The 15,315-nt window shown below is 50.3% G+C and overlaps 4 protein-coding genes across 4 annotated transcripts; 2 read left to right on the top strand and 2 right to left on the bottom strand.

Moving 5' to 3' along the window:
• Nucleotides 1–8,083: 8,083 nt before the first annotated feature.
• Nucleotides 8,084–9,182, bottom strand: LAJ45_10080 (uncharacterized protein; the record flags this gene model as incomplete). Its single annotated transcript, XM_046119611.1, has 2 exons — nucleotides 8,084–8,276; nucleotides 8,341–9,182. The coding sequence occupies 2 exons, from the start codon at nucleotides 9,180–9,182 to the stop codon at nucleotides 8,084–8,086; spliced, it is 1,035 nt and encodes a 344-aa protein (XP_045967242.1).
• A 410-nt stretch (nucleotides 9,183–9,592) lies between these two features.
• LAJ45_10079 (uncharacterized protein) lies at nucleotides 9,593–10,850 on the top strand (the record flags this gene model as incomplete). The annotated part of the gene is made up of 4 exons (XM_046119610.1): nucleotides 9,593–9,634; nucleotides 9,702–9,788; nucleotides 9,846–10,073; nucleotides 10,125–10,850. The coding sequence occupies 4 exons, from the start codon at nucleotides 9,593–9,595 to the stop codon at nucleotides 10,848–10,850; spliced, it is 1,083 nt and encodes a 360-aa protein (XP_045967241.1).
• A 2,644-nt stretch (nucleotides 10,851–13,494) lies between these two features.
• On the bottom strand, nucleotides 13,495–14,280 carry LAJ45_10078 (uncharacterized protein; the record flags this gene model as incomplete). Its single annotated transcript, XM_046119609.1, has 1 exon — nucleotides 13,495–14,280. One exon carries the CDS (start codon nucleotides 14,278–14,280, stop codon nucleotides 13,495–13,497), a length of 786 nt encoding a protein of 261 aa, XP_045967240.1.
• A 308-nt stretch (nucleotides 14,281–14,588) lies between these two features.
• On the top strand, nucleotides 14,589–14,990 carry LAJ45_10077 (uncharacterized protein; the record flags this gene model as incomplete). Its single annotated transcript, XM_046119608.1, has 2 exons — nucleotides 14,589–14,663; nucleotides 14,724–14,990. 2 exons carry the CDS (start codon nucleotides 14,589–14,591, stop codon nucleotides 14,988–14,990), a joined length of 342 nt encoding a protein of 113 aa, XP_045967239.1.
• Nucleotides 14,991–15,315: the final 325 nt, after the last annotated feature.

Raw genomic sequence — 15,315 nt, 5'->3', positions numbered from 1 at the left:
GGCTACAGATAAGTCCTTAAGTTCTATTGATTCGCAACTTACCTGGATTCAAGATTAGCCTACATGTTGACGCGCCTTTAAAACTGGGCGAATCACGCCTCTAAATCTGGATCCATAGAGCTTAAGTCTGTGAAAATAAATATCAGAGATGGACGCGAAGTGTTCATCTCCTTAAAAGATGATCTCTCAATCATTCTGGCATCTATCTAGGAGGATATCCGGAGCTTCTTCAAAAACTGGTACGGGTTTTTTTGGGATTTTGGAGGCTCCCCTGGTCCATTTATACAAAGGTAACGTACAGCCGCATTTGAAAAGTATTGGCACCTCCGAGCCAAACTCACGAGGCAGTCCTTTCTGCTTTTCAATTCTCATATTCGAGACAATTGCCAGAGAGAGCTGCAATGTCTCTATTGCGGTCATACCTATCAATAAGTTGAGTATGCGCGAGTGCCATGGTTTTTGGTGGGCCATAATTCATGAACGACTCAATATAGTAGGGTGCCAGTACTTTTCGAATGCGGCTGTACGTGCGAGGATATATTCCGTAGGGCTACTCTCTTTACGATAATGCCAGGTGTCGGATGACATTTGAAATGGAAACAGGATTATCAGGCCGCATTTTCCGAGTTTGGGAATACACTAAGAATAATCGAGCACTCAAGAAGCTAGAGGAATGGCTTTTGCTATCGTTTGCTGCCACCCATCATTCGTTTAGCTTGGTCATGTACTATCACTCGACGTATCTGAGCAGGGATATGCTACCTAAAAGGGCATGGCGTAAAGGAGTTAGGTCTCGAGTTTATACGTTTTCTGCAGCACCAGCTGTTGCAATAGAATATGCAACTAGAAGCATCAAGGGCGGTTGTACCTGAAAATGCGCTGACCGGCTGTGGCCGGACGAGCGCCGGCGATATCCCAGCACTATGGAGGATAGACTCCTTCACTAGTGGGGTATGGTCATCACGGCAGTATGGTCAATCCCAAATATGATTCGGAGCGATATATAATACGCAGGATGCCTATTTAGGTTCTATTCAAAATGTTGGAGTTGGCTACACCTCCGTATTGACCATACGTGTTGGACGTTTCAGCTCCATTCCCGGTTCTGCTTCAATAGACGTCTGAGATTGCTTGTTCGGTGTTCTCCCGGATAGAACCTTAACTACAGGCCGTGAGGTATGGTGTCGCTATATCTACGCCGGTCGCTGCGGGTCCCGATGTTGGTTGTGCGGCGGCGCTATGTGGTGGGATGATGCGGTGGTGTGGTTGGTAGCTATCCCATGGACCGTAGCGGATTTTGCACCAAATTTAGTGCAAAAAATCGAATCCCCTATTACCCCTCCAGCCCTTGATAGATAATATTCGAGGAATAGAATAATTACATTTTATGAAATTCAGTGAAACAATTGCGGCTAGCTACCATACAGAGTGGTACTTCACATGTTGGGCAATGCCATTGAGTTTTATGTCCCCTCCCCCCTGGGCTAGTCCCAGTCTTCGCTGCCTCCTTCAATTTATATCTACACAACCAACACTCATCACGGCCTTGAAAGGGCTCGGGTAGATGCTCTCCATCGCCTCTAGAAGGTGGTAGCATAGTTAAATTTGTCACATACTTGTGTTTTTTGGAGCTTGTTTCAGCAAGAGTTGTGGTTGTTGACTTGCACTTCCCAATACTCCCTCCTTCAACCTCCCCCACTCTTGACCCCTCCAGAATGAGATCCCAAGCTACTTGTAGGCGGAACTGCTTGTGCTCAATAGGTACAATGGTTGACAGTATATGGAATCCGTTGATGAGCATTGTGTCTAGAATCCAAAAGAAAATTGGGAACCATGTCCGGAATGTCGTCAACTGGGTATCATAGTACGTTCTATATTGATCAGCAATATCCACCCCACCCATATGGTGGTTGTAGTCATTGAAAGATGCGGGAATCTCTAGCTCTTTCTCTTGGTTGTCTCCAAATTCGGCTAGTGCTTGTTTATTATTAGTACTTTTCCTTCCGGGTCGTTTCCTCATTTTCATCACAGCGGCTTGTTCCCCCTTCAGATGATGTATTGTAGTCATCATTGTTACCGGGGCATTATCAAACCATAGTAAAACCCCTACCCCTCTAATTACCATCCCTGCCCTGAAGTGGTAAGGAACCTTCCCTACATCTTTCTTCGGTATTGCAAGAATTTGAGGGAAATCCTTTGAACTAGGCCTAGCTGTCCCACATGCACCCACATCCAACCGCCCCCTCAATATCTCCAACAATGGGAGACTTGTATAATAATTGTCAAAGTATATGTGCCATGTTTTCCTTTTTGGTAGCTTGCTTGCAAGAAAATATACCACTTCTCCCGTTGGTGTCAATCCCTCAATTGTAGGTACGGGATCAGGCCCAACCTGATTAGAGGTGCGATGGAAATCCCATATATACCCATGATCTGCGAGACAATGAAACTTAAACCCATGTTCTATTGGCTTGCTGGGCATCTTATAGGTATCCAATGAGCGACCTGTACATCTGATTATAGCTTCATCAATGCTGATATTTGTACTAGGTACCCGGTAGGCCTGAGAAGATTTGCACAGTTGATCAAGCAAAATGTCAATTTTTCCATGCCAGAGGCGGCAGCCATCTGTTGTATGGGTTGGAATATTGACTGGGGATACATGCAGATAGCGCTTGACTTGCTCAAACCTAGTCAGGCTCATGTATTTGGTAATAGGGTGGAGTGGATGAAGCCCATCATGCTTCCAATAATCCTCCAAAGCAGGTGACTTAAATATTCCCATATATATACAAATACCAATCCATACTCGTAGCTCTTTGACAGATATGTCTACCCAGCTCCTTCCAGTAGCTAGTGGGTCCTCCCTCTTGGATCTCGCATATGAATTGGTATTCGTAGCCAGAGTATCAAATAGCGCATCTGGGAAGAACAATTTGAATATTAAAATGGGGGTAGCTGCCAACCCATTGAGAGCAGGGGGTAATTGATTGTAAGCAGCGTGGACAGGATAGTATTCTTTCATCGGGGTGAATTCTGGGACATCAGGTAGTCTGTCCTGCAATGGAGAAGGATTCTCCTCCAGTCTCGATGCCGAGTGATATTTCGTGATCGAGCGGATTGTTGGCTTTTGGGGTTTATTGACAGCCTTATGGACTTCTGATGGGCCTGAGGCTTCCTGATCTGAATCTACCATATATGATAGTGGTTTTGGCCTAGGCCGCAATACTCTATCACCCATTGATCTCAAGATATATGTAGGTTTGTCAGAGGTAGTAGGTATATATGAGGGGCTTGGAAGAATTGAGATTGTGAATTGTTAAGGCTTATAGGGCAAGTTTCGAGGGCGCAGATAGAAGGAGGTGGTAGTAGGGATCAAAATAAGCCCTTACTCGTGGGGATTGGGTAGGAATTGGTTGAGTATTACTAAAATCACTCTAGTAGTATCTGTTTATCGCTGTCTGATAAAAGTCCAGGAATCACACAACTATACTCAAGGTTTTTATAGTCAAAAAAATTCAAAAAAATTCGAATAAAAAAGTGATGTCATTGCTTGTAATCTAAATGTCATCATAATTATTACAGACTAGGGGTGAAGAGGGGTAGATAATGTTTGGTTGACCACAGCGTTGTCATGACATAATTTTTGCACGAAATTTGGTGCAAAATCGTCACATTACGGTCCATGGGATAAGTTTAGCTATACTCATATCAAACACCTGGCGTACCACGGTTACTATTGTTAGCTACGGTAGCACTAGTAGTACCGCCATAACTCGAAAAATTGGCTAGCTTCCAGAGATCGAAATTACTTGTATGGGAAACTTCTGATGCAGATCGATGCCATTCAACCAATCACTCGAGTGATAATCCCTGGCCGGAGATAGCCAATTTTTCGAGTTTTGGCGGTACTACTAGTGAGGGGCGGCCTCCAGCCGCATATCTAATCATCAGTTCGAGGAACCGCCGATAACTTAAGGATCCAGAAAACCTACAGCCCTGTTCAATGACTCGGATAAACATAAAGTTCGGTGTAATGATGTGAAATAAAACATCGATTCCTCGCCAGCGTGAGGTTGTAGTTTTGGAAGAGAAGAAATATTGATCTTGGGGCTATTATATATCACGACAGTAGCACTTGAAGTTTGCTAATACATGTCGTCTCCCTTAACGCACCCTACTATTTGTCTATTGGCAGCTGTAAGTGGCCAGACCGCAGAAATCCGAGGCAACTAACCGTCCAATCGAAACCTTTCGTGATGACACAGACACCTGACTTTAGATAAGCCTAATAGGTCGAGCCAATTAGCACAGCACTGGTCATGAAGAATTAGGACCACGGACTATATGTACAAGACAGTACTGCAATGACTGCCCCGTATTGCCATTAATGGTACACAAAAGCTATTCTTAACCCTAGAGCTGCTACTAAGTCTAAAGGATCAATACCAAGTATAAAGTCGAATAAATTAGAGACTTAATCCCTAGCACCTATTCCTACTATTACTATATTTAATTCCGGTCATACTTAAACGTTGCTTCAAGTAGATACTGTTGTGCCCTTCAGTTAGAACAAGGAACGGACTACATAGGAAAAGTTCACCCTATCTGCCTTAGTAAATGAATAGAAAGGTCCAGCGGATAGGAAATCTCACTTGCTTATGGGAACCCGGTCTATCTAAGAACCACCCGCTATTGCAATAGAACACGCTCTATTATTTATGGAAGTCGTACAATAATGACATCGTAGCTCTCTGCCTCAAAAATCAAGAGATCATAAAATCGCCATGGTCTTCGACCACGACATCCTGTACATGTAAATATACTAATTATATCCACATCTTATTACAATAAACATGTACGTTTACCACCACTATTAGTAGTACATGTTCTAAGTAGTTAGATGTACTAGTATCACCGCTATGTACCACAAAAATACTACGTAGCTGTTGCTTCTAAACATTAGCTCGATCTTTAGGCCCTAACAGGTCCAGTTCTGTTACCGTCGAGTCCCAACCAGTTCAATCCTACACTGGAGCTCGTGGAAGCATTATGAATGAATTGAGAAAGGTATCTGAGTCGTTGAGGTTAGAATCTACCCTCTATTGCTTATTTATCCATATAAGAAGTCGATATTAAGCGTAACTTGGAAGCCCACCTTAGGCATAGTTGTGAGAGCTTGGGTAAGTGCTCAAGCATTTATCTCTACGGAAAGGTTGCAGAATGCCCCTCAAGTGAATACGTTCAATCTCGAATGCCCTCATGTTACAAAGTGCCCCTCATACTAGCTGGACAATATCTGTTTGGTAAATCCACTTTTCGTTCGTCGGGGTGATGCCCTATGGCCTAAGGTTTAGTACTATAAAATCGTGCGGATTTACTACTGTATTGAATTTTTATTTGCTACTAATTCAGCAAGAATATGATTAAAAATACTCATATTAATAACTTATTGCATATGATAATCAATCACCAAAACCCTATGAGAGAGTCGACTCTCGTTATTGATACTGCATATAGTGATACTCTCGTTGTAAGGATAGCAATCAGTGGTCGCGAAATTCTCTCTTGGTAATCGTGCGCCACACTCTCGTGAGGGTCGTCTTTAGGCCTAGGTGCCGGTTCCAGTGATGTGAGGTGTATGCGTATCCGGAGGAGTAATCGGGTTCAGCATGCCCCTTATTATGGTATCGTGTCATTTGCTTTTGCGCTACTGTAATTGCGTCCTCTACCTCCTTCCTTACGACTTCTCTGCTATGCGCTATGTCAGTCTTGGGAGAGGTACTATGGTATCTGCTGTTGTTTGTTGAATATTGAATGCATCGAGGACAGGTATCAGGTGTTTGATTTCTAGATCTGAACGTATCTAGATCTGAACGTATGTTAGATGGATTTATGGACTGTTTAATGAATATATAGCACAAACTTTGATTGTCTAAGGGATTTCCCTGCACGACACGATGTGCGAAAATCCAGACCAGACGCACTGGTATTTGCTTCGAAGCGTTCAAACAAAAGAGAATCTAACACCATCAGCAATACATTCGAGATTTATCGGTGATTACTACTAACTACGAGGTTCAATACCAGCGTGTTTCACCCCGAACGCCAGATACCACAGTATTCTTCGCTTGGTGGGACATAGCTTGAAGCTTTTCCCCCAGATGAAGAACCACCACACTAAATTTGAAGTTTTATGAGCATCCAAGTCTCACACCGAGGACGGATTTATACATACCCTTTGGCTGAATCACAAACTCACTAGGAAAACAATAGTCCGTCCCAAGCCTCTACCCCTGCCACTGCGGCTTTCCTGAAGCCACTTTCCTGCGATAACACCGGATACAGGCGTAAAGTCCACAAATGAAACTCGAGAGAGAGCGAGGGTGGGGGGAAAGCATCCGCACCCAAACGATCACATATATTCGTAATTAGCATTCCTTTCCGGCCAGAAACGGCCCTCACCACACGCAAACATGTAATTAAACATGTCAGGAATGTCCTAGAGGAATATCAGCACCTTCATCTCTCCTATCTGTGCGGCGGAGAAAATACGTGCGGAACCACCGAGGCAAATGCGCTGTCAGGTTGCCCCTCAAGGCTATGGTCTGACCACAGAGGGAGTCTATGAATCCGATGATAAAAAGCAGAAGAGGAGGCGGAACAGCCGATATTTATACCAACACCCAGCCGCCCACGTGTCCACTATCCCACCGTCTCTGAAACCCGAAACATGGCCTTTTGCCATCGGCACACGTATCTGCGACTCCATAGAATGGAGTGTACTGGAGACGTACACCGCTACACAGAATATCACTCGTTGTCACAAAGCCCAGAGCTTAACGCCAAGCAAAGGTTCCAATCCATTCCTAGACGGCCCCCCCTCTCACGACGGCTCTACCGTGCCCTGCCCGTCCACAACACAGACCCTTGATCTTTCCAGCGCCACAATCGTAGACTGAAGACTCCTTTAATTTCTGGCCACCATATCAATGCATCTAGCTACTATCATATATACATGTAGCTATAAAAGAACCTGTACCGGGGAGGTTTCTGAGGGGGATAGTAAAAAAGGATAGATGAGGTACATGTAGTCTCGGAGGTCTGCTTGCGGACATTATGTAGTGTATTTAGGGCCGCGCGGGTACCTGTGCTCGACGGGCTGTACGTGGGGATGGAGCGGCCGCGGGCTAGTGGCCACGAAATTTAAAATGCAGCCCAACGGCGCCCCAATTTAAAGCAGACGCCGGCCGCAGGACAGAGTTACCCTGGCTCATAGATCTCCTTATATACATATCTCTCGCTATGTATACGCAGATGTTATCTGCAGCCGATCCGAGCTATTTACCACCCGCTCCACTATACTATACTAGCAGCCACTCACTGTACCCACAAGCAACAGGTCCGGCCGTGGTAGCATATATACATGTAGTTCAATAACGCGCCCGATCGCGCGCGGGTATATAGCAGTTAGTAGGACGTTGCCACTACTTCAGAGGAGATGGGGCCGGTTCGATCGAGGCCTAGCTGCTTAGAAACCTCCTAAGTTGCTGCGGGTTAATTGTAATAAAAAAAATCAAATATGGCAATTAAAGCACTTGTAGGTAGGGCCGATATACGCAGGTAATCCACAGCTACCGAGGGCAGGGGGGGTGGGGTTCGGGGGGAAGGAGGAATATATGTAGTTCTTCAATACAGGTACCAAGAGTGGTATGGGTGTAGGTACGGGCACCTGGCCGACGCACAATGGGAACGGGACCGTCCGGGGGCTTAATTGCGCCAGTGGAAATGATAGAAGTGCAGGCAATATCAGATTAATGTATGCACACACCCTAAACCTGAATCCTAGCTCATAATTATGACTACATATAATCATTGACCGCAACGATGCAAACCTTTCGTGTCCAGACCAGCCACTGGATAAAGGGATCGTCCCCCCTGCAGCTAGCTACCAATCTAAGCTCACAAGAAAAGAAAAGGGAAAAAAAAAATAGACACAAAAGGGAAAAGCCATAAAAATAAAAATAAAATCCATTACACTCCGAGCCCCCCCCCCCCCCCCCAAATATGCATGCTATATCGACTACCCCATCATCTGCAGCGGATCCTCGGGGATCCACCGCGTCTGGCAGAAGGACAGGCACCGCTTGATGCTCTGCAGGAACTTCCGCGTGACCTCGTCGCTCATGATATGCGCGGCCATGCCCTTCTCATGCAGCTTCTCGCGCGCCGAACGCTCGTGGATACCCACCATGGTGACACCGATCGGCCAGGCACTACACATCCACCCCGTCAGCACAAACACGCACGAAAGCCAAGATAGACAATAGAGAAACTCACGCATTTCCAATACTCAGCCTCAAGTACAGATCATTCGCCTTGACATACCTCCTCGCCTGCGCCTCCACCACAATCTCACAAATCTTCGTATACAACTCCTTCTTCAGATCCCGATTCCCAAAATGCACAAACAGCGGGCCCATATACAGCTTCGCCTGCTGCATACTCCTTGCCGCGGCCTTACCCTGGAAACTCTCCTTGACCGCCTCGGGCCGCGCTTCCAAAGCCAGCTCCCACTCCCGCAGCACAAGCGCAAACCACCCGCTCAGCTGCCGGTACACCTTTGCATCATCCACCCCCACATCCTTCATATCCAGCACCATCTCCTCCGCCGTGAGCGCAGGCGCAGAGGCAACCCTCCGCGCCTCCGCAGCCGCAAGACACCGCTTCAGCCGCCGCACCCGCCCGGCAGCACTCTCGCCAAACACCCTCGCCGGCTCCCCAAGCTCCCGAAGTGCGGCCACCGCGTCCTCGTCCGTCATTTCCTGTGCCTCCTCCGGCGGCTCCTCGACCGCGGGGGCGTTCTTGGCCTTCTCCTCGTCGGCTTTGGCGCGGCGGGCGTCGGCGAGCGCTTTGGCTTTTGCCTTTGTGGCTTCGCGGCGCTGGAACTCGGCTTCTTCGGCGGCGCGCTTTTGCGCGGCTTTGGCGGCGCGGTGGGTTTCGAGGGCGGATTGCTGCGCTTCGTAGGCGGCGCGGCGCTGCGATTCGACTTCGGAGCGTTTTAGGTATTTTTTTTGTGGGGGGGGGGGGGCGGGGGATGAGGGGGAGTCGGTGGTGGTGGTGGTGGGGGGGGTTTTGCGTTTTTTTGAGATTTCGCGGGCGAGGATGGAGGCGAAGTCCATTGTGTGTTGTTGTTGTTGTTGGGGTGGTTGTTTGCTGGGGGTTGTGTATGGGGGTTGTGTATGGGGGGCTGTTTGCGGGGGTTGTGTATGGGCAGTTGACGAGAATGCAGATCTGAGCTATGAAGCTATGGATGGGCCTGTTAGGGGCCGGGTAACTGCACGCACACACACACAGCTCTGTTCCTTTCATTCTCATGCAAGGGGAGAAACACACACATCTGATCTAATCTCATCTCATCTCACCCGCCCTCGAGCAACACACGTCCCTCCCTCGCACAGAACAGCACAACCACAGACCTCTGCCCGCCCGCTCCACAACACCTCCTGCACACACACACACACACGCACACTCACTCACACACTCACTCACTCACTCACTCACTCACTCACAGCCCCTCACTCGTCCCACAATGTCCAAAATGTGGGAAATCGACCCCGAGACCCGGCGCAAGGTGGCTAGCTCTGCTCTCCCCCCTCCTCTCAAGCTCAACTAACACCCCCCCCCCCCCCCACACACAGCTCCTCGAGCTGCAAAAGAAGCCTGGCAATAACGTCTGCTGCGACTGCAACGCCCCCGCCCCGCAATGGGCCAGCCCCAAGTTCGGCGTACGTCCCTCCCCCTCCACCACCTCCCCCAGCGCGCGCCCCTAACCAACCCCCTAGATCTTCATCTGCCTCAGCTGCGCCGGCGTGCACCGCGGCCTCGGCGTGCACATCTCCTTCGTGCGCAGCATCACCATGGACTCGTTCAAGCCCGACGAGATCCTGCGCATGCAGAGCGGCGGAAACGCAAAGTGCAAGGAGTTCTTTGAGGCCTCCGACGGCTTCCGCGGGGACATGAGTATTGCAGAGTTGTATGGTAGTGTCTTTGGGGAGGATTATAAAGAAAAGGCACCTTTCCCCTTCCCTCTCCCCACAACCAAAACTAACAACCCCCCACAGCTCAGCGCCGACGTCACAAACACCCCCTGGACACGCCCCGTCCGCCCCGCCGGCACAACCACCACCACCACCACCACCACCCCGCTCTCCACCGCCGCCGCCCTCTCCTCCCCCCCACCACCAACCAAAGACCGCAACGAATCCTTCTTCGCGCGCCTCGGCTCCGCCAACGCCACCCGCCCGTCCACCCTCCCCCCCTCCCAAGGCGGAAAATACTCCGGCTTCGGCTCCTCCCCCTCCCCCACCCCTACCGCCACCACGGCGGAGGCGCCAACGCTCGACGAGTTCAGCCGCGACCCCGTGGGCGCGCTGACAAAGGGGTTCGGGTTCTTCACGACGCAGGTGGCGCGCAGCGCAAAGACTGTGAATGAGGCTGTGATCCAGCCGACGGCGGCAAAGATTGCGGAGGCGGAGCTGGCGAGGAAGGTGCAGGATGGGGTGGGGAGCTTGGGGAGGCTTGTTGATGGCGGGGGGAGGGGTGGTGGTGGGGCGGGGATTCCGGAGGAGAGGAGGGCGTTTTGGGATTCGTTTGGGGAGGAGGGGGGGAGGGAGGGGGGGAGGGGGCATAGTCATAGTGCGTTGGGGACGGGGGCGGTGAAGAGGGGGATGGGCGGGGGGCTTGGGGGGAGCGGCGGACATGGCCACGGCGGTGGGACGGGTGGTGGTGGGGGGGTGGGCGCGAAGAAGAAGGATGAGTGGGATGACGATAATTGGGATAAGTTTTAGCTGGGTTTTTCCTTTTTTTTTTTTTTTTTCCTTCTTTCTTTGTTTTCCTTCGTGGTTCCTTTTTTTCTTTTCTTTTCTTTGCTTTGTGCTTTTTGGACAACGGTGGTGGTAAGGCGAGGTCGGGAGTGGTTGGGGAGCGGGTGGTGGTAGGCGGGTAGGTAGTACAAAAAAAACCGATAGACACGAGCGAGTAGCTGGCTGGCTAGCACGTACGAACGTAGACGCTGGGCGCATGCATGTAACCTTTTTCCATTTACTCTTCCGTTTCCTTTTCTTGTGCTTTTCCGTTCCTTATGCGTTCTACATGTCGTGTGCATGCAGCCTACATACATACATATACATACTGTATCTTTCAAACCTAGATGGTAACTTTCCGTACGTACGATCGAACCGAGGCATTCCTGCCGCCGCTGACTACCGCTGGCTACTAGCCCTACACCACCTGCTGTGTCTTTCCATGAACCTGTATCGTATCGTGCTGCAGGCTGGGGGTTGGAATTGAGACTGGAAGAATGCCCCCCGGGGGGAGAGGGGGGGGGGGGGAGGGGATTCGTGCCCACACAACCAGGTCAACTCAATTCACCCTACCACCCTACTACCTCACCACCTGCCCCCCCCCCACCGTGCCGAGAGATAAAGTAAAGCCCAACACATACCCGCCGCGTCGCAGTGCGTCCAGCTCTTTAAGAACGAGGGCGCGGAAGAAGAAAGGAGAGGGATGGGATACGGGTGGGAAACGCTGAAGGACGCTAGAGACGGGGAATAGGCCAAGACTTTCATACATGTTCACTTTCATATGTCCAGTTTTCGCGAGAGGCGGTGGATGAGAAGGGGCAGTTCAGGGGTCGTTGCCATCACTGTAAGCTGGTTGCATGCAACTAATGAACTAAACGAAGAAAAAAACACCGCCGCGTCATTATCTGTCACTCGCTTGGGGCGTCACAGGGTATCACTCGTGTGCATTGCCAGCTAGCTACAGTGGCGGACAGTCAAACCCGACCACGCCAACAACAATTTACAACTTCAGTTATCAGGAAACAAACCCGTCATGAGACGACGTCTTGTAGTGGAAAGTCATGACTTGCCTCTTGAACCGTCGCGTGGCGCCCAGGCGTCGGTCTACAGGTAAGCAAAAGTCTTGGGGCATCTGGGGCATCTTGGGCGCCCAGGTGCCCCAAGACGGTACGCCGTCTTTTTTCTTTTTTTTTTTGCTGATGCCAGTGTATTCAAAAAGTTAAATGCGATTGGCAGAATTATTTCGGCCTGCAACAACTGTTTATGTTATGGCTGAAGCCATTCCAAAAATCCAAGAAAGCGATTTTGAGTAATTAGCCCCCATCTCCGATTCTGAGGACGCAGACCTCCCCAAACTACAAGCAAATATCAAAAAAAATTCACCCCACTACAGAAATGTCTCACCCCCCCCCCCCCCCCCCCAAACAGAAAAGTCTGTCATCCCCCATGTCAAAAAAGACTGCAAAGAAAAAATCTCAAAAAGAGATTTCTTGAAGGAGATGCAAGGTCATATTGAGGAAAAAAAAAAGTGATATTATCCTTTAAAATGGAAGCTGCAAGATGGGAACAGTCCAATACAGAGGAGGAGTTCAAGGAGCCTGAGGGGACCACTGAATTTGGGAACGAAATCTCTAGGTTAGATGGATCTATCCTTGACATTACCAGCAAGTTACTTGAGCTGGATGCTGAGTGAGCTACATGTACTTGATTATTCTAATTTATTTCAATTAACCATTTCGTGAAACACTTCTGCTCGTGGCCCGACGCCGTCTGCTCCCGGCAACCGCACGCCTACCCTAGAACTTAGTATGTTCAATGCATGCCCTTCAAACACGAGGAACTAGCGCGCGGTGGAGGTCACTAACCCTCAGTTCAAAACTGTTATTCTTGGGCATGCCGGATCGCGGGCCTCTATTAATTGTTATATATATATGATCTTGCGGGCTGGACATATATGCGATTGCTAATACCACTACTGATAATAAGGTGTTGATATTAAGTCCCTCATCAGCAACAACGGGGGGCCAATTGTAGTTGGCTAACTTTACTACATACTCTACTGTGATCATAGTGTTGGCATGGCTAACCTTTCTTTGATCAGCGGGCCCACGTACAATAAGATGTTGATGTGAGTGTAATTATATATAAATTAATCAACCACAGCGTGTGCCGGTGTTGAGTTACGGACGTAGGTTCATGGGCCGTTATCGAGTGCTAACGCCGTTCTTATTTTCCAATTGCAATAGCTAGGCTCTGGGAGCCACTGAGTATGTAGCTACAATACGGGCTGGTAGGAGTGAATTTAGCTCACGATGGCCGGGGTTATCTTTGTGTGTTCTTTGGGTGTACGTGTTCCGTTTTACAATCGTTTTTGAAGGCGGGTTCGGCGGGTGTTGCTATATATTATTATTATTAAAACCCTACTACCAGTACCACATGTTGATTATAGCGATGGTAATAACGTGTTTGATGAGAATAGTTAATTACGGGGAGGCTAGTATAAACCTCAACATTGTCACAATTGCACAACCAGGAACTAAGGAAGAGACCCAGCTAGAAGCAACAATAAACTCAATTGCCATGATTACGACTATTTACCACCACCACGACCACAACCCTTCCCGGACCTCTACCTCTTCTTCTTCTTCTCCTTCTTCTCCTTCTTCACCACCTCACCCCCCTCGGCCCCCGGCCCCGCCACCCCCGGCAAGCCCATATCCCTCATCATCTCCCCAAACACATCATCGCTGACCCCACCCCCACTCAACGCCGCACTATGCAGCGGCAACACACTCCCCATCTTCCACCCCCTCGGCGCCTCCGGCGCACTCGGCACCTTCCCATCAAACGGCATCCCCGGAATACGCACCTTCAGCACGTCCTCGGGCGCCGTCGGATGCGCCACCAGCCACTCCCCCACCTTCTGGTACAGCACAAACTTACTGCTCACGTCGCCCGTCGCGCCGTTCCCCTCGCGCGGCAGCAGCACGCGCACACGCCCCGGGTTGGCCCAGTCCTTGGGGTGTGTCTTGCCGGGCTCGAACACGGTCTTGAGGCGCAGAGAGGCGCACGCGTCGACGAGGGCGCGGGCGAGCGGGTTGGGGATTGAGAGGGCGCGCGGGGCGCGGCGCCCGCTCGATCGGCTGCGGGTGCTGTCGAAGTAGACGGGGTAGAGGCAGTGGTAGGATTTGTAGAGCGTGGCGGAGCCGGCGGAGACGTAGTGCGTGGAGGGGTCGGAGGAGGTGGGGAGGAAGGCGGGGTTGAAGGAGGGGGGTTGGCCGGAGGTGGAGGGGGTGGGGGTGTAGGGCGGGGCGGTGGTGGGGAGGGTGGGCTTGTTGCGGGGGTCGAAGAGGGAGATGTCCATGTCTTCGGGGTCGGAGTCGGAGACTTCTTCGATCTGGGCGTGGCGCGACATTGTGGTGGTTCAATTGGGGTTTGTGATAGCTGTGGGTAGATGTCGATGGAGAGCGGTGGTGGTGTCGAGGTGATGGTGAGAGATGGTGATCGTGAGAGTTGTCGTGGTGGGGGAGAGGCTCAGCTGCGTGTGGTTAGAATTCTCTTGGCGGACACATTGCAGCTGCGACTGTGGGATCTGCAAACGAGAGGAAAGACACACAGCTTCACATCGACATCACCGCACCTCAAATACTCAACGAAAATCCCCCCAACACGCACTCACCGAGAACCTAAGACAATCGCTATACAATAATCCAAACCGCCGCCATGACCACCGCCGCCGAAGAACGCGAGCTCCTCCTCAACCCCGTCGTCCCCGAGAACGTCCTCCACAACACAAAGGTACCCATCCATCCAGTCCCCTAGCCGCACCCATTAATCCACCCACTAACATCCCCGCAGACAGTAACCGACATCCGCTCGCTCACAGGCTCGCTCTTTGGCGTCGCCGCCGGCATCCTCGGGCTCGAGTCCTACTGGGGCTTCATCTTCTACCTTGTCGGCTCGTGCGTGGTCAGTGCGTTCATGGTCGCGCTGAACACCGGCGGCAGGCCAGAGAGGTACTTTAGGGGAAAGAGCGAGATCTGGACGACGGAGGTGGTGAGTGGAAGTAGTATGGCGGGGTTTATTTTGACGTGGACGCTGTTTTTCGGGTTGTTGAGGGTGTAGGGGGTTGGTGGGTGGCTTGGGAGTTGTAGGAGCAGTCGGGGTTAATACTGTAATAAATATCGTCAATGGACTAGGGTGTCTGGATGAATCTACGGTTTCTCTATATTGTTTACTTGAAGTGCTGCTCTGGTACGGGCCCTGTTATGCCGCACCCCAATCCGTGATGGAAAAGCTGCACCAAGATGGTTTCCACTAGTTCGCACCTGTGGCTTGAGCTGTTGATAGCTGTCATGATCCAGACCCTTGAGCGCTCGATAGATCAGATTAGATAAGATTGTAGTCTGCAACCAACGCGACTTCCCAGCCTCAACATCATTCCCTCACT

Source organism: Morchella importuna, assembly GCF_003444635.1.
Source record: "Morchella importuna strain M04M26 chromosome Unknown Morimp01GS041, whole genome shotgun sequence".
Taxonomy (NCBI): domain Eukaryota; kingdom Fungi; phylum Ascomycota; class Pezizomycetes; order Pezizales; family Morchellaceae; genus Morchella; species Morchella importuna.
This window is presented reverse-complemented; position numbering and strand designations above follow the sequence as displayed.